We start from the raw sequence: 17,625 nt of genomic DNA on the forward strand, positions 1-17,625 counted from the left end.
GTCACAAAAAGTCAGACATGACTGAGCGACTGAACAACAACAAAACTTGGTCTGTCAGGCTTCACAGCCGATGCTCTCAGATTGTTCTGCTGCCCTGTGCCAGCTATACGGGGACCACAAGCCTACACATCGGCTTCCATGCCAGCCAGGGCCATCCGGTGGACTCCTGCCCTACCTGCCCTCAATGGCCAACCAAGGCCCTGCACAGGCTGCAGCCGTGGGCCAAGGTCCAGAGGCTTGGTGCTGTGTCACCCCCGCCCCCCAACAAAAACTTTTTCATTTTTTATCCTGGGAAATTGCAGACATAAATGTAGAGAGAATGGTATCATGAGTCCAGGATATCCATTTCACGGTTTTAGCAACTCACCAGTGCTTGCCTAGGAAGCTTTAAAGCTGTGTGCCCTCTGTCAGAAGGCAACACCCTCCCGACGGCCACCTCCTGAGCATGAGCCCTGGGCCCACCGCTCCCTGCTGTGCTTCTCCTTCTGGGCCAGCAGAGCAGGACCCAGGCACCCCCACACAGATCTCCGGGGGCCTCCTCAGCCGCCACCCGTCTCCTGCACAGGCTCTCGGCGCCACCTTGTGTCACAGAAGAGTTACTGTTCCACTGGGCCCAGGCCCCTCTGCATCCCAAAGTCCCTAAGCAGCTGGGCCCCCGTCTCTCACCCTAGCAGGGCTGCTCACTGACCAGCCCCAGCGGGAGGCATCTGACCCCTCAGACACAACAGTGGGTGACCCTGTGCCCAGCACTTCCTGTGATTTCCATAGACTGTCGGTCACCCGCCCGACCCGAGGGGTCTGGCGGAACAGACCAGGCCCGTTTCTTTCTGGCCTCTGACTCTTATCACATTCATTTTGGGAGGAGATTTGTCTCTCCATTGTCTGAGTTCTAATCATAGAATGGCACCTTAAGTAACTCCCTAGCCTAAGTTCCTGCATCTGTAACATGAAGAGAATACTTTCCGGCTGTAAGGATTAGAATGTACCTAGTATAACAACCAGTGCATAGAAGTGCTCAGTAATGAGAGTTATTCAAATAATTTGTATCCCTTTAAAATACGTGAAAATAAGTTGTGTCCCCGCCCCCCTGCCCCCGCCCCCGTCTAACCTAGATTAAACATTCTGCGCCAGGCAGTGCAAGCTGCAGGGTTCCCTTGGAAGCCCTGCTCCCTCCTCTTCCACGGAGCTCTGCTGCTTCTCCCTTTATCGCGATCTTTCATTGCTCTCCTTTCTTTCTTGTAAACCCCTCTCTCTGCTCTAGTCTGCCCTCTGCTTTCTGTTCCCTTCATGAGACAGCCCTGAACCAACCTGTTCACACAGTTCCAGCACATGCATGCACACACACACACACAGCCTCAGCCAGCTGGAGGGCTGGGCCCCCCTCCCTGAAGGCTACTGAGGGGCCCTGACAGTCCTCTGTGACACTGCAGACCCGAGTGTCAGTGCTGCTGAAGCTCCCAGGCTTCCTGTGGCGCCCGTGGACACAGCCCAGCCCTGCTCCTGCACCCTGACCAGGGGGTGGGGGCTCTGGCCACCATCTGGCCAGGTGGGATGGGCACAGGGCTGCCCAGAACACACTTAGGTCAACCTCAGTTCTGACACTTACTAGCCGTGTGACCTGCGGCGAATCACTGAACTTCTCTAGGCTTCAGCTTTCCCGTCTGTAGATAGGGATGTCACTGGTCTCTCTCCCATAGCATAACTATGAAGACTAGATGACAGGTGTTAGCCACTGTTGCTGCTGCTGACAGATACTGCTGTCCTGACCACTCCATGCTGTCTCAATTTAATAACACTTTTTCATATTCCACTGGGACTTCCCAGGTTGCACTAGTGGTAAAGAACCCGCCTGCCAATGCAGGAGACTTGGATTCGATCCCTGGGTTGGGAAGATCCCCTGGGGAAGGAAATGGCAACCCACTCCAGTATTCTTGCCTGGAAAATCCCATGGACAGAGGAGCCTGGCGGGCTGCAGTCCACAGGGTCCCAAAGTCGGACATAACTGAGCGCATGCACATACATAAACTCATATCCCATCAGTTTTAAGAAGTTTTAAGGAGTTTTCAGACCATATTCCAAATTCACTAGAATGACCTCTGTGGAGGATTCATCCAAACTGTTGAAACCCAAACAGTTCTTCACCGGAAGCATAGTGATTACTAACACGTAACCTCAGAGAGGGGCAGACGAAGCACAGACAGCCCTGGTAGAGCAGATAACTCAAAATCCAGGAATCACCCCCATTTACCTTGCAGCCCACTCCACACACCCTCAGGTGATAGTCGCACCCGAGTCCCTGAGCCTGCTCTCAGCCGGCTCCCCACCGCCCTCCTAACCCTTATTCCACAGTGAAGACACATGAACAGCGTATGTCCACCCCTCACCTCCCCGCAGCCGCTGTGCCTTCTGGGGTGGGCTGAGCGATCCCGAGCCCTGAGCTCTGCTCCAGCCACTCCTCCATTCCTGGGTCAGGCCCCACCTCCTCCAAGATCTGAAAGTCCTACAGGCTTTCTCAAAGCTCCTTCTCTTCTCCATCCCCCAACTTCTCACTCACTCCCCACATTTTTTCAAGACTATGGCCCATGGATCACTGCCTTCCTGCCTTCCTCCATGCCCACATGCTGCCGCATCCAGGGGAATGTTATGACCCCTCTGACCTGTCCAGCACCCGAGCCACAAGTAGTTTGACCCCCTCAACCCTTGGTTCCCCAAATTTCATCATCACCCATAACTGCTCTGCCTCTCAAAGCTTAAATTCAGGTGCCTCCTCACTGATCTGCCCGTCTTTCCACGTTTGTCTGTTCATCCCAGTGGGCCCGGATGGCCTCCCGAGCTGGGATAATCCCTCCCAGGCTCCCCACCAGAAGCACACCCTCTCCTGCTCTCTCTCCTTCCTCAGACCCCCTGAACCCGCTGGCTGCAGCGCTCTATCACACAACTCTCCACTCTTCACCCTTCTGCAAACCCCGGCCTGGGGGCAGCGTTCTGCCTGTCTTCACACAGAATCATCCTTGGCACCTGGGACCCACAGGGGTTGGTGCCACCTCAGATCCATCTCTCCCGTTTCAGCAGGGTCCTCTGTGCTTCTCCCCGCTCCCACCATCCCTCCCCTCCACCCCCACCACCGTCTCTCTCCCACCTCTCTCCAAGACTCTGTTCCCAGCTCTTCAGAGCTGCCTTTCCTCCTGCCTTCGTACTTCATGAAGAAAACCAAGGCCATCAACTCTCCCCACCTCAGTCCCTATAAGTGTGTCTGAGTGTCTACCCCCCCATTTCCCTCCCTCCCGCCCACTCCTGGCCCATCTCACACACCTCACCTGGAGCACCAGCTGTCTGTCTCCTCCTCTCTCAGCTTGGAAACGTCAGCTCCCTCTCGTCTTTAAAGGCCCACCGTCAGCCCTGGACTTCCCTTCTAGAAGCCATCCTGTGTCTCACTTTTCCTTACAGTCCGGCTTCTTAGAAGAGTAACTCCTGCCCACTACCTCCATTTTCTCATCTCCTGTTCACTATTAACCCACTGCAGTCTGGGTTCTCCTCTCACAACTCCGCTATCTGCTCACCACGGTCTCCAGTTTCACCCTAATCACTTAGCACCAGGACATCCTGGATCCTTGTCAGACTTTGCTTTTTGTAGCACTGACTCGGGAACCCTCCCTCCCCACTCATCCCTTCCTCACCACCATCTCCTGGTTGGCCTCCCATCCCTCTGCATCCTTCACGGCTGCTGCCTCCTGCTTATCATCTGCATGTGAGTGTTTTCCAGGATTCCTTCTCCACCCTTCTCTGTCCATCAGTGCGTCAGGGTCACTGACTTTACTACGAGTTCTATTCTAGTGGTTCCAGGTTCCGCTCTCCAGCTTAGACCATTCTTCTGAGCTTCACACCTGTCTTTCTAACTGCCTACAGACCATCTCATTGTGGATGACCCAGAGAGCCCTCAGACTCCACGTGTCCAAGATGACCCCTCATCTTCTCCCCTTAATCTGCTCCTCCCACAGTACCCAGTCCAGAGACACCAGTGCCCCCTTCACCTTCCACGCCTGAGGCCAGGGAGCCGTCCCCAGCTCCATCTGCTCTAGTCCTTCACTGAGTCGGTCCCCAAGCCCCATCAGTTCTGCCTCTCACAATGAAACCATCCGTGTGCTTTTCTCCAACCCCGTCACCACTGCCTTCGTCTACATCTCTGTCCTCCTTCCCTCCCCACTGAGCATCTTCCCTCCAGTCCTTCCCCCTCCGTCCATCCTCCAAGCCACTGCCAGGTAGCCTTTCAGAAACAGAGAGCTCATCACCTCATTCCCTTTATTGAATCTTTGTGTCTCTTCCCCCTGCTTTCAAGGTAAAGTCCAAATTTGCAGCCTCCCCTGGCCACCCATCTCTCCAGCTTTAGGTCCAGCATCTCCACTCCCCCTCCCCCACACGCACACACCCACATGACACACTCTGACGGTGCTGTTTCCTACCTGTGTCTCTGCACACACTATTCCTGCTTTCTGGAGTGGCCTCCTGCCGTCTTCTGTCTCACCCCAGTTTTTTTCTGCTTAATCCTTCTTTGTCCTTCAAGATTCAGTTCAAACATCATGTCCCCTGATTGCCTCCCCCATGCCCTCCCCAGGCGGGGCTGAGTGCTCCCCCTCAGAGCCCGCCTCCATGGGGTGCCGTGTGCACCCCGCTGGGGTCATCTCTCTGTATACTTCTCAGTGTCCCCACTGAACCATGAGTCACGCAGGGACACACAGGGGCCTGCCCTTACAGCAGAGCAGGTCCTTGATGAGTGTGTGTTGAGTTTCAGAGTGGTTCTAGTCCAAGTGTTTTGCGATGCTCTCAGAAGAGCAGGGAGCTGCCACGATCCATGCAGAAGTAACCAGGAGTGGATAGTGTGCCGGGGAGCAGGGGTGTTGGGCGGCCTGGGCGGGTCTCCCCGCTGGGCCCGCCCCTCAGTCTGACATCTCTCCCTCCCTCAGCCTACATGAAGCGGCGGCACAGCTCGGTCAGCGACAGCCAGCCCTGTGAGCCCCCGTCCGTTGGCATCGACTACAGCCAGGGCGCCAGCCCCCAGCCCCAGCACCAGCTGAAGAAACCCCGAGTAGTGCTGGCCCCTGAAGAGAAAGAAGCTCTGAAACGAGCATATCAGCAAAAGCCATACCCGTCACCAAAAACCATCGAAGAACTCGCCACCCAGCTCAACTTGAAAACCAGCACTGTCATCAACTGGTTCCACAATTACAGGTATGGTCCTGCTCTCAGCCCAGTCAGTCACAGCTCTGCGAGAAAGCACATCATGCCCTCAGGAAGAGACGAGCCATTCACTGCGCATGGGAGGGCATTCTGGGGGCTGAGAGCTTGGTATTCAGGTAGTTGGCTTTTTCTTCTTATTGGCATTTTAAACTCCCAAAGATGGAGAGTCATACAGGTAGAGACAATCCGTGTCTTCTGTAACCAGAAAAAGTCTCTACTCAGTGCTCTCGTTTAAAAGGTAGAGTGTATGGGACTTCCCTGGCGGTCCAGTGGGTAAGACTCTGTGCTTTCAGTGCAGGGAGTGCAGGTTCAATTCCTGGTTGGGGAACTAAGACCCCACATGTTATGCAGCATGACCAAAAAAAAAACAGTTGGAAAAAAAGGGGAGAGTGTAGTCATTCTTGGTTCCACAATAGTGAGCGTGTATCTAGGGATTTTCTTATGCTTTCTCAAGGTCTTTTCTAGTGGTGTTTTCCAAATTAGTTTGATTCATTTTGTAATTAAATAAATGAAGTAGTGTAAGACCCTTTCTTTGGGGAAAGTCATGAGTTCTTAAAGATTTATTGAGCATCTACTAGGTCCACAGACACTGAGCTACGGGTTTTAACTAGCACTGTATCACTTGATCCTCACAACTATATAAGATACAGTCCTGACCACATTTTATAGATGAGAACATAAAGCTCAGAGGGGTTAACTAACTTACCTGAGCAGAGAAAGGCCCAGCACACTCGTGCAGAAAAAGGGACAGGGTAAAATGTTTGGATTAGATAATGGAAATCCACTGACAGGTAATGAATTGTTGATCACCCGTATAACCAAGACTCCCTGCTGCTAGAAACGGAGAATTCTCAGTGGTCTGACGGAGAATCAGGCCCACTGAATGCCGTGTACATGGCCATCTCAGTCGCTGGTTCCTGTCAGAACATCATTTTCTCTCAGGCTCAACAGAACAGGGTAGGTGCTCCTGGGATACCAAGATGACAGGTGCTCGTGAAGAGCCAGTGCAGGTCAGCAGCAGGCAGCAGACGATCACAGACAGCCAGGGGCCAGAGGGAGGAGTTGTATCTCAAAGTGGCCCTGCCTTATCAGATAGGTTCTGCTGGAATTTCTGACAGGGCCCAACGAAACTTCCAGGTTCTGAACAAACTGGAAAATGCTTAAATATTAGATGGGAGCCAAAATAATGCCTTTATCACCAATGAAGGCTATGTTAACAGATATAGCTTAGTGTGAGAGCCAACTAGACCTACTGCTGCTACTGCTTAGTCGATTCAGTTGTGTCTGACTCTGTGCGACCCCATTGACTATACCCTGCCAGGCGCCTCTGTCCATGGGATTCTCCAGGCAAGAGTACTGGAGTGGGTTGCCATGATCTCCCCAAGGGGATCTTCCTAACCCAGGGATTGAACCCGGTTCTCCTGCATTGCAGGCAGATTCTTTACCACTGAGCCACTAGGGAAGCCCAATAGACCTGCTACCTGACTCTTAAAACCGGGCCAGTTTATCCATCAAGGCAGCACTGGCCCCAGGCAGGCCTCACCATGTGTGGGCTGGCTCCCAAGAAGACAAAGAAAGTACATGAGCTGAGCACAACCAGCTTATTCACTCCTAAATTTACCGATCAGATAAAAACAGAAGCAGAGCGAGGTCAGCAGTTGCAAGAGTGGAGCTCCCTCTACACGGAAGGAAACTTCAAGAGCAGTAAACAAGTACAGTGAAGGCGAGTGAATGGAAACGTGGGCAGAGGTTCCCCAGAGCCTCTCCTTGCCAGGTGTTATGCAATCCTGTTTTCACTTTCCAGACACAGAGGTGCATTTGAATGTGCACTTTCAAGTCTTCTTCAAGTCACATCCAATTTAATGAAGTATCCTAACCCTGGACAGGAGGGGCATGAAGCTGTAGACTGCTGAAAATCTGGGTAAAGGAGCTGTCAGTCACACAAAACATCTCCAAAGCCATTTCTCCCCACCCTGCTGGGAGCCACCTTTTTCCCAGATCCCCCTGCAGGCCTCAGTTGAGAAGCAGTGACTGCCTCCTGGCCAGGGCACACGCTCTTCAGGTTTCCCAGCTGGCCTCCTGACCCCCATGGAAATGCCATCACATGATGGTCAGCTGGTCATTGTGGAGATGCCTGATTTGAGCATTTAAACAAATCCAACTATAGAGAAGGCGGAGATGGGAAGAAGAGCCATGGAACCTCAAAGCTTAATCATGAGCTTAGATCCAGACCTAGAGTAGATGGATGCTCAATAAATGCCGTCAAATACACTCCACAACAAAGCAGGCTGGTAAGTCCAGTGGTAGAACCAAGGGCAGAGACCAGTCTCACCTGCAGAAATCTGGATGAATATCCTAGAAGAGGTATAATGTGTGCAGGGTATTGAAAGAACTGAACTAGAGAAGAATTTTATAAGTCACAGAATAGGTTGGATAAGAAGTGGCATCAGGTCACTAGGAATGGCATAAAGCCCAAAAAGAACTGAAGTCCCTCACCTAAGGCCACCCAAAGGAAAAGTGCAGAGATTCCAGCTGAGCCACAGCCCTCTCTCCACGGCTTCAGCTCTTCCCTTAAATGCTCAAGACAGACCAGCTCACCTGGTAGGTCCTATAGCACTTCACATAAGGATGAGCATACAGCAGCACTCAGCACACAGGCACTGAATGTGTTTGATTCCTAAACAAGAAAGCAGTTACTTTTTTTTTTTAATTTTATTTATTGTTTGTTTGTTTGGGGCTGGGCTGGGTCTTCGTTGTAGTTCGCGGGCTCTTTGTTGCTGTCTATGGGCTTTCTCTAGTTGTGGTATGTGGTCTCTAGTGCGCCTGGGCTTCAGTAGTTGTGGCACAGGGGGTTGGTTGCCCTACAGCATATGAGATCTTAGTTCCTGGACCAGGGATCAAACCTGTGTCCACCTGCTTTGGCAGGCAGATTCTTAACCACTGGAGCACCAGGGAAATCCCTTCTTTTTTTTTCTTTCCAAGATATTTTTATTACTTGGTACTAAGAATTTTTTAATAAAGATTAGAAATATAGGAAAACCTAAAACCATCTAGTAAAAATAGCTATATTTGACTATATGAAAGCAGAAAACGACAGGATTCAAGATATCACAAAGTCCCAAAACAAACACAGCAGACTGGGAAAAAGTGAATATTTTACAATACATGTAATAAAGTGTTCCTCTGTCCATTTTTATAGGAATTGATTTTTAAAATCCTACTGAACAATTAGTAAAGAATATGAATAGGCATTTCATAGGAAAAGAGATAGGTACTGCTAATATATGAAAAAATGATCAATTAGATTAATAGTTTAGAAATCTAAAATAAAAACAACATTCCACTTTTTTGTTACCACTTGGCAAATCTTTGAACGTGTTCCAGTATCTGGTGAAGATGCAGAAAAGTGGCAGAAATATAGTATTTGTAGGGGAGTGGATTATTACTAATAATTTAGAAAGTGATTTTGCAGTTTCTATTAAAATTAAATAAGCACAGATCTTTTGGCCCAGCCATCTCACTTTTGAGATTTTTATCCTAGAGAAATAATACACCAATTTTTAAGGACTTGTGGTCAAAAAGGCAGTTTCTTAGGTTCTTTCCACAGGAGTTAAACAGAAGTTGATTTAGTTTTTTCTGTACCACTCGAACCCATAGGAAGTAAATGCTTGGGATTGATTTTTACCCCCATCAAAAAATAAACAAAACTTTACTTCCTCTTCTTTTACCCTAAGGCCATCAGAAGTATTCTAAGGTGACCATTTACCCAGGAACACCAGAACAACATAGCCCAGGCAGGACACCTGCCCTCCTGGAGAACAGGTCCACCCAGCAGAAGCTCTTCCAAGCCCTAAAAGCCACAGCATTCTGTCAGCCTTGCATGACTTGTCTGAAAACCAGATTTGCTTCTGGGACCTGGTCTTTCTAGACCAAAAGATAATCTTCCTCAGGGACACAGAGACCAGTCTAGGCTGAGAAGGGTGACGCCTCTTATCTGCTAAGCGCGTAACATGTGCCAGTCCCTGAGCCAAGAACTTTATGGATGTTATTTCACATTTCCTCCCACCTGCGGTTGAATTCAGAGCTGCCAGCCCCATTTTACACGTCATACATGTAAATGTTTAAACATCATACGTGTCATTCTAGCCAGTGAGGGTCACAGCCTCCATCCCAGGTCTTGGACATGAAGTTGTCCCTCCCGGTCCCTCAGCCCTTCTGTCTCAGCCTTAGCACTTACAACAAGGACTTTGTCATTCAAAAGGTAGCTGGGTGGTAAAAATAGAAAATTTTTTTCCTATTTTTTTGGTCTACTTTGTGTCCCATATTTAATATTTCATCATGGTGGTCCTGTGGTTAAGACCCCATCCTGCCACTGCAAGGGGGCGTGGGTTCTGTCCCTGACTGGGAAACTAAGATCCCACATGCCATGTGGCGTAACCAAAAAAAAAGAAAACGACAACAAAAAAAACCAACATTTAGTCATAACATCTCTGCAAGGAAGACACTATTTTCCATACTTTTCTGATAAGAAAACTGAAGCACAGAAAGCTTAAGGAATTTGTCCAAGTTTTGTAGCTAGTAATGACAAGGCAAACCCAGGTTTGCCTGGTTCCGAAAAGCCTATGCTCTATTCTGAGCCAGGCTGCCCCTGGGATTCCAGTTAGTCCATGATGGACCTGTGGCCTGGATCAGACCAAACCCTTAGCTGCCCATCTAGCCTTCCCCAGCCAGGGTGGAATGGGATTGAGTGTTCACCCTAGTGGGTATTTTTTAGCTGTTAAGGGGCTTGAAGTCCAGCAAAGTGCAGGTTCATCCTCCTAGCAAGGAGGATAAGCATTTCCCCTTAGCAAAGTGCCCAGGGATCTGTTGATGGGAATTACCATTTCACAGGCTCCCAAAGTAGCCCCCAGGAAGGAGGAAAGTCTTCCATTACCTCCTGGGAACTTCTGGGGGGGCTTCAGGACCTCCCCCTGCAGCTTTGGCTCAGGGATCATCTTCAGGACAAGGGTCAAATTTCACCCTTTGTATGGAGCAAAAAACCATGTAGCAGATAACCACGACCTGACTTGTGATATACTCGACTAAACTATAGCCGAATTCTCCCTGGCTCCAACCTCCCTACATCCAGCACAGAACCTGGCATACCGTGGGTTCTCAAAAAATGTCACCTTTATTGAGTTACACACACTGCAGAAAATATCTTCACACATGCCTGACCCCAGGGCTTTCTGTAGGCTGTTTCTGCAAGACTCTGGACTTGGTGCTAATTTCCCTGAAGATGCTTTTCCACTGACAGTTGGCTCATGATCAGAGGTTTTTAGGAAGAAACACCTAGAGAGATTTCTGATCGAACCAAGTACTGTGAGCATGATAGGAAGAGAAATTCTGACACAAAACAAAAGATTTAACAAAAGCCCTTTCATGACATCACCAAGGGCTCCAAAATAGGGAAGGCCTGGGCCCTTCTGTAGCTGTTTCCTCCTAGTGAAGCACACTTTCCATTGTAGGCTGAACTCAGCTTAATTAAAACATGGTGTCTGTGTTGGAGCACATATTTGATCTCCCTCCTGATTGGTCAAAAGTGACCCTTCCCTGGTTGTCTTTTAGAGGACGGAATTAGTTGAAATTTAATCACACAAATTGATAGAATCCCACCTCAGCCTTGACCGGAGACTCTGACCTGTGGCTCAGAGCTCAACACTGAAGATTTTCACTTTGGGCACTATCTAATAATTGGTTCTCTCTCAGGAGGTCCAGAGGGGGAGGCAATGGTTACCATTCATACTTTATCTCCTTGTTTGAATTCATTCCGCCTTATGGCTGTACACCAAGCACCAGTGCTAGGTGTGGGTGTGCAGAGGACAGGGCCTTGCCGTGCCATTAATGTTGGCGGTCCATCCTAGTGAAGAGGAGACTGGCATTCCAACCAAAGGACAGGTTACTCAGAGGCCCCAAGCCTGGGAAACTTTCAGCTGGGAGGGTTGCCGGCTCCTGCCTGGGGAGAATGGGGCGGCTGTAAAGAGGGGCTCTACTCTGGGGTCCGCAGGAGCCTGAGCGGCTGTCAGGCCGGTGGGAGTGAGATGTCGGGCAGTGGACGGAGATGGCAGGAGGCCTGGGCCGCGAGGGAAAGGACACAGGGAACCCGTGCACAGAGGTCCCCTGACAGCGCCCCCACTGCTTGTGTCTTGTAGGTCTCGGATCCGCAGAGAACTGTTCATTGAGGAGATTCAGGCCGGGAGCCAGGGCCAGGCGGGGGCCAGCGATTCGCCGTCGGCCCGGAGCGGCCGGGCCGCACCCAGCTCAGAAGGCGACAGCTGCGACGGCGTGGAGGCCGCCGAGGGCCCGGGCGCCGCGGACGCCGAAGAGTCGGGCGGCCCCGCGGCCGCCGCCAAGTCTCAGGGAGGGCCGGCCGAGGCGGCCGCGGCCCCGGAGGAGCGGGAGGAGGCGCCGCGGCCGGCGGAGAAGGCAGAGCCGCCGCCCTCGGGGACCCCGGTCCCGGACGCCGCCGCCGACGAAGGCCGGCCCCGGGCGCCGCCGCCGCCACCCGAGGGTCCCGCGGACGGCCCGGGGCCCGTGCCAAACCCCGCCGCCGCCGCGCCCGCGGCCGGGGAGGACGCCGCTACCTCAGCCGCCCCGCCCGGCGAGGGCCCCTGCCGGGCCCGGGACGGCGCCGACAGGAGTTCCGCTTTGCCAAGCACCAGCGCGCCCGCGGCCGCCCGCAGACCCAGCTCGCTGCAGAGCCTCTTCGGCCTCCCGGAGGCGGCGGGCGCCAGGGACTCGCGAGACAACCCCTTGAGGAAGAAGAAGGCCGCGAACTTGAACAGCATAATCTACCGCCTGGAGAAGGCTGCCAGCCGCGAGGAGCCCATCGAATGGGAGTTCTGAGAGGGCGCCGCCCGCCCGCCCGTCGCGCCGCGCCGGGCCGAGTCTGGCCGGGCCGGGCCAAGCCTGACCGGGCCGGGCTGGGCCGAGTCGAACCGAGTCTGGCCGAGCTGGGTCGAACCGGGCCGGGCAGAGGGGCGGGCGCCGACTCCGCGGCCGGGACCGTGTTGCGCACTTAACCGCCCTGCGGGCCACAGGGCAAAATCGCCATAGGCCAAGGTGCATATAGAAAACAAAAGGAGCATTAAGCCCAATCTATGTCGTGTTTTCAAGGAAGAAAACGGAAATGTGTAGTCGAGCTTTTTTGTACCCTGAAGTGTTTTTTTTATTGCCCTAAGTGATTTCCACAGGTTCTGGAATAACTCTTACAGCTTTGCCTTGCGCCCTCCTCTTTTCGTGTGGGCTTTAAAAAAAAAAAAAAATCAAACCCACATATTGAAAGGGGGCTTTTTATCTGCCATCTAATGGCTTCAGAGCGATAATACACTATTATCTTCTTAAACCAGGAAAAAAGGGGAGGGGGGGATTTTTCAGAAAAAAAATTTAAAAAAGAAAGTTTTTGTAGCTGTTCAGTTGCCACTAAGAGATTGCACAGTCAAACCGACTCTAAACACACTAGTTTGGATTCCTAAATATTTTCAAGTAAAGAATCTTCTCCTTTGAAACTTTGAATTAAAGTAAAACACATTTACTCCACATATTTTTTAACAAGAAAAGTCACATCAGGAAAATATCTGATTTTGTGGTAGCTGACGTAGTGTTTTCTTGTACGTGAATAGAATCCTGACATGTAGTGCACATTGATCCATAGCTTTAACTGACTCTGGGCTTTTGCTGACCAGGGTTTGTTTAATACACTCCATTCTAGGCCAAATCAGGACAAAAAGAAAAGATCCGAATCTAGGTATTTTATAATCTGCTTTTTAACCTCTAACCGCAGAGCACGCTGATCAGACCTCATATCTTGGAGGTGTAGGAGACAAGTTAGAACTGTAGCATGTACCCGTTCATTTTGTTTAATTTATGGTGTCTTATGTCTGTGTTAGTGCGTCTTGCACATGTGCGAGCGTTGAAAGAAAGGAGGAAAGTGTAGGCCGCGAAGGTCGCCGCAGGCAGATCTGGGGCCCCTCGGGGCCCCTCACCCCTCGTAGGCAGCAGTCTTTCCGTGACACAGAAGGCACCACACCTCACACCACTCTCCCGGGCACCTGATGGACTGAGCCCCACCAGGGGACGCCACTCCCTGGGCCTGGGCAGGGCTCATGCGTGCGCCCAAGCACGCGCATAACTCTCTCTCTGTCTCTCTATCTCTCCCTTTCTTCCCACCACAAGCACTGATGACTGTTGACGTCGTGGGAAGCCTCCTTCCTTCCCTGCAGAAGAGAGAACGTGGCAGTCTGGGCTCGGCTCCCACCCCCGTAGTCTCACACCAAAACGTTGATGCTCTTCACTTCCAGACCAGATCATTGGCCCTCCATTCATTTTGCCTCTTGGAACGTTCTTTTTATGCACAGTTTAGGGCAGTCTAAGTACAAATCAAAAGTCTAACTTGTCTCTGATTCCTCCTGTCGTCTATGTGTATATGCGTGAGAACAGAGGTGGATGAAAGTGTGCGTGTGTGCGTGTGTGCAATTTTATACGTCTGTGTATTTTCTTAAGTACCTGTGCACACATAGAGTGCATTACTGCCACCTTTTTTCAATAAGCTGTTTTATCAGTTATGGCTTCTACAAGTTTGCTAATTTAGACTCCTTTATTGCCATATCTTTAAACTAACAATAGATGATTTCGGTATATATATATATTTTTTTTTGCTTATTTATAGGTGCTGTATTTTATTATCTGATTGTTAGGAAGGGATGAAAGGGGCAAATATTCTTTAGAGAGATAGACTGCCGGCAGTATTGGGAATAATTTACAAGATGTAGTTGTCATACTGTATATTACTGATTGAAACCTTTTTGACCGTATTGTGTATCATTGAAACCTTTGTCTTAGGTCAACATCTTTGGATGACATTTTAATGGTGCATTCATTATTTCTTAAGTTTAATTAATATTACCTTTTTTTGATTTGGGGGGGTGGGAGGGAGTTCTAATTTTAAAGGTATGCTCCCGCTATTACACCTCAGTGTGCTTGTATTAATTAACTTGTAGGACTTTGACTGTAAGATGTGAAACCACATTTCTTGCATGACGTTTTAGAAATTATGTATTTCATTTACAGTCTTTTAACCTGCAACTGCAGCACTTAGTTCAAGTTTTTCACAAATTTAAGAGTCACTACACTAAAGACAATGCCTTTTCATGAAGAAGAAGTTTGCAGAAGGCTCTAGGAGGCTGGGAGGCAGGCCGTTTGTCTTTTGATGGTTTCATATCATTCTGAATTTAAAATCTGGTTCAGTGAGCAGAGAATTCAACACGGAGGAGCTTAAGGGGAAAATGGATTCCCATCTGGCTGAATCCAGGTGCGTTGAGAAGAGGGCGTTTGCATCCGTGACCCTCAGGACAGTGCGTAGCAGAGCCCCTGACAGTACTGTGGTGTCCTCTCCACAGAAACCTCAAGGAGGAATTTTGTCATCACATGATGAGTCTCCAAATACCCAACTTTCAGTAGAACGAAAAGCAGGGCGTTAACAGGGAACGCCAGGGTAGTGTTTTCGATTTAAAGGCATGACTGTTATTTACTAAGGAGTTAAATCGAAGAAACTGATAAAAAGTATAAATCTGTCCATCCTTGTGGCCAAATAGTAACGTCTAAAACAGCCACTTTGGCTCTTCCAGGCAATTTAGTCATTTTTGTTGGTTTTGTTTCTTTTTTTAAAACTAGGTTATTGTTGATTTCCATTCTGTCTTTTTTTGCCAGACTTACATCTGGGTGCTCGATACAATCAGTTGGTTAAATTTTGCTTGCAGTTCCGTGTTTGTATTCTTTTTCTATTTATTTTTTTTTTTAATTGCGATCCTAGTCTTAGATCTCTTGTGTTTAAGCTGTCACTGTAATACTTACAAGAGCTGCCACTAAATAACAGAAACCTGGGATGGGGTGTCCCCCTCCTCTTTGTGCCCCTCAGTCTGAGTCCAAGGGTTGACCTTTCATCTTGATAAGCAATATTCAAGTGCCTTGAACAGCATCCCCTCCATGGGCTTTACCTTCCGCTGGCTGGCGTTCCAAGCAGTAGCTCCCACAGGCAGCCGACCTCTTCCTCTTTCCGCTCCATCAGTTTAAAAAGCTGATTTGTACCTCTCCCCTGGGGAACACGGTTCCATAGAAAACACTAACACTTAATTACAAGCTCCATTATACCATTTTAAATGGCTTCTTTTTGTTAATTGGAGGCAGTGTTCATAACTTAAGGTTTTTGCCATTACTTAGCTGGCTAAGTGGAGGCTCCGCATACAATCAGTGTTCAAGTTCAGCCTCTTGACCTTTGGTTCCTGCCCACATTCTCTTGGGTGTCTGAGGTAGAAGGGGCGTGGCTTCACTCCCATCTCCTGGCTCCCAGACAAGGCCTCTTCTCTTGAACTTCTGGATGAGTCTTGTGATTTCTGTCTAGCAGGTCGCCCTTCTTTAGGAAGGATTACCACAGCCATCTAACTCCATCTCGGTTTTCCTCGGAGCTTACCTGCCCGAAGAACATCGCGACACAAGGTAGCTTGTGGTCAGGAGACTGCGGAGGCATCCCCAGGATCTGCCAGGATCCTGACTTGTATGACTACTCCCAAGTCATGGCCACTATGTCTAGGCCAGTAACCAAGGCAGAAAGATAAGAGTTCATGGCCTCCCTGGGACAGTTTCCCTATACTTCCAAAGCACAAATGCCTCCCTGTTCATCTGTCTTCCTCCTTTGGGCATCTTTGTGTCTCCCTAAAAGCCAGATGTGCTGGTTGGTGGTCCAGACCCAGAGTGCAGCGGAGCTTTGGGTGAAGTGTTCCTCTGTGTTCCCTCTGGCTTTGAGGGACCCTCCCCAGCTGCCCTTAGCCCCAGGAGGAAGGAGACACCCGAATGCCTCCACACCCAGGGCTGCCACAGCCCCATGAGCAGACCAAGCAGAGGACAGGTTGTACGCAAGTTCTGGCATCTGCTACTGACCCTAAGATCGATCACCCAGCAGTCATGCCCTAAGAGGTTGGGATGAGAGTCGCGGGACAGCTCTGTCCGCAGGCAGGTGCCTTCTCGCCTGAAGTTGGCCTGGATTTCTTTGTTCTCCCTGAACTCGTGTCCTGTCATGCACGGGCGATCGTTGAACTCTGTTGACTTTCTATGCAATGTTCTTCATTCCTCTGATGGTAGGAAAACAGACCTCCCTGAAAACAGCAGAGGAGCCAGTGGGGGCAACACTCCCGTCCTTCTGGGCTGAGCACACAGTGAAACAGTGTTGGTGATTTCCTAGATCTTGAGCTGGGGGACAACAGCCTTTGCCTTAAATGCACCACAGCAGACGCCTCTTGACAGGCCTATGAAAAACTAGAGTCTGCCCTGAGCCATCCCGGGCCGCTCCCCTCTGAGGCCAGTAAGCCAGCTGCTCAGGGGAGATGGAGCCAGGCAAGGTCCTGGCGACCGTGGTGGGCGGGCAGCCACTCCCCGTCAGGCTGCAAGTTGGCTCCCTCCCCGAATGTCCTCCCCTACCCCGGTGTCATCACACTCATTTGTCCCCTTCTACCTCATTAACCACGCTCCCACTGGACCTCCCCCCACACCCCTCAGAACCTCGAGGCAAGTGGGATCTGGGAAGAGAAAACCTAGAAGTGTGGCATCCATGAGTGTAGCTCAGCCTGGTGGGCAGGCAGCTTCCCTCTTGTGAGCACAACCCGGACAGACAGCTGGGCTCTGCGAGGCTCAGGGATCCTCCTCTTGGCCTCCACCTGCTCCTAACGCACTCACAGCTGTTTCCTCTGCAGGCAGGGGTGGCCTCGGGCCTCACAGGGCCTTGTCTCTGGCTCGCCTGCACGCTGCCCATTCCCGCTCAGCTGTTAAGATCTGTCAGAGCCGCTTCCCTCGCCCCAGGCTGCCCCTCCATGGCCACGTGTGGACACTTCACTTCCCCAGGATTCCCACCTGGCACTGGGGAGCTCTGTTGTCTCTGGCACCAGGAAGTTATAATCTCAGCCCTTCTGTGAGGTCTCCATGGGAAGTATCCAAGGACAGGAAAGGATTTGGCCTTCCCCAACCCACGTGCCCAGTCTTCAGGCATGTGACCCCTTCTTCCCTGAAGAATAGGCCAGTTTCTGTGCTGTGCTGAAGAAAACCAGCTCCTAGGGCTGCTGGTTGGGTGTGGGTCCACCCAGTCTGGTGGCCAAAGTGCTCTCTTGGTGGGAGGAATTTGGACGCGCTTACTGGGAAGAGCTCACATTTAGAAATCCGCCCCCCTCCCTGGTGCTGCCGTTTCTTTGCATCTTGATGGTGTTAGGGGAGCCTTTGTGAACCCCAAAGCAGAGCTCCTGCCCTAAGTGGCCAGGTGGTGGCCTGGGACTCCCAACACAGTGTGCATCTGTTTCCCTGTGCAGT

The 17,625-nt window shown here is 50.8% G+C and overlaps 1 protein-coding gene across 19 annotated transcripts in view; it reads left to right on the forward strand.

Annotated features, from left to right (window-relative positions):
• Positions 1–17,625, forward strand: part of CUX1 (cut like homeobox 1) — a 349,136-nt gene that overhangs the window by 311,689 nt on the left and 19,822 nt on the right. For 15 of the 19 annotated variants that reach the window (XM_086374351.1, XM_086374352.1, XM_086374356.1 and 12 more), the window contains 2 exons: positions 4,962–5,226; positions 11,427–13,669. The exons of the other annotated variants lie outside the window; for them this stretch is intronic. In XM_086374351.1, coding sequence (XP_086230477.1) covers positions 4,962–5,226; positions 11,427–12,120 — 959 coding nt within the window. In that variant the 3' untranslated portion in view covers positions 12,121–13,669. Of the gene's footprint in view, positions 1–4,961; positions 5,227–11,426; positions 13,670–17,625 lie in introns of those variants that run through there. 19 annotated transcript variants of the gene reach the window in all.

The sequence above is a fragment of the Bos grunniens genome, chromosome 25 (assembly GCF_055505025.1).
Source record: "Bos grunniens cultivar Pamir isolate PY7600 chromosome 25, Bosgru_T2T1.0, whole genome shotgun sequence".
Lineage (NCBI taxonomy): Eukaryota > Metazoa > Chordata > Mammalia > Artiodactyla > Bovidae > Bos > Bos grunniens.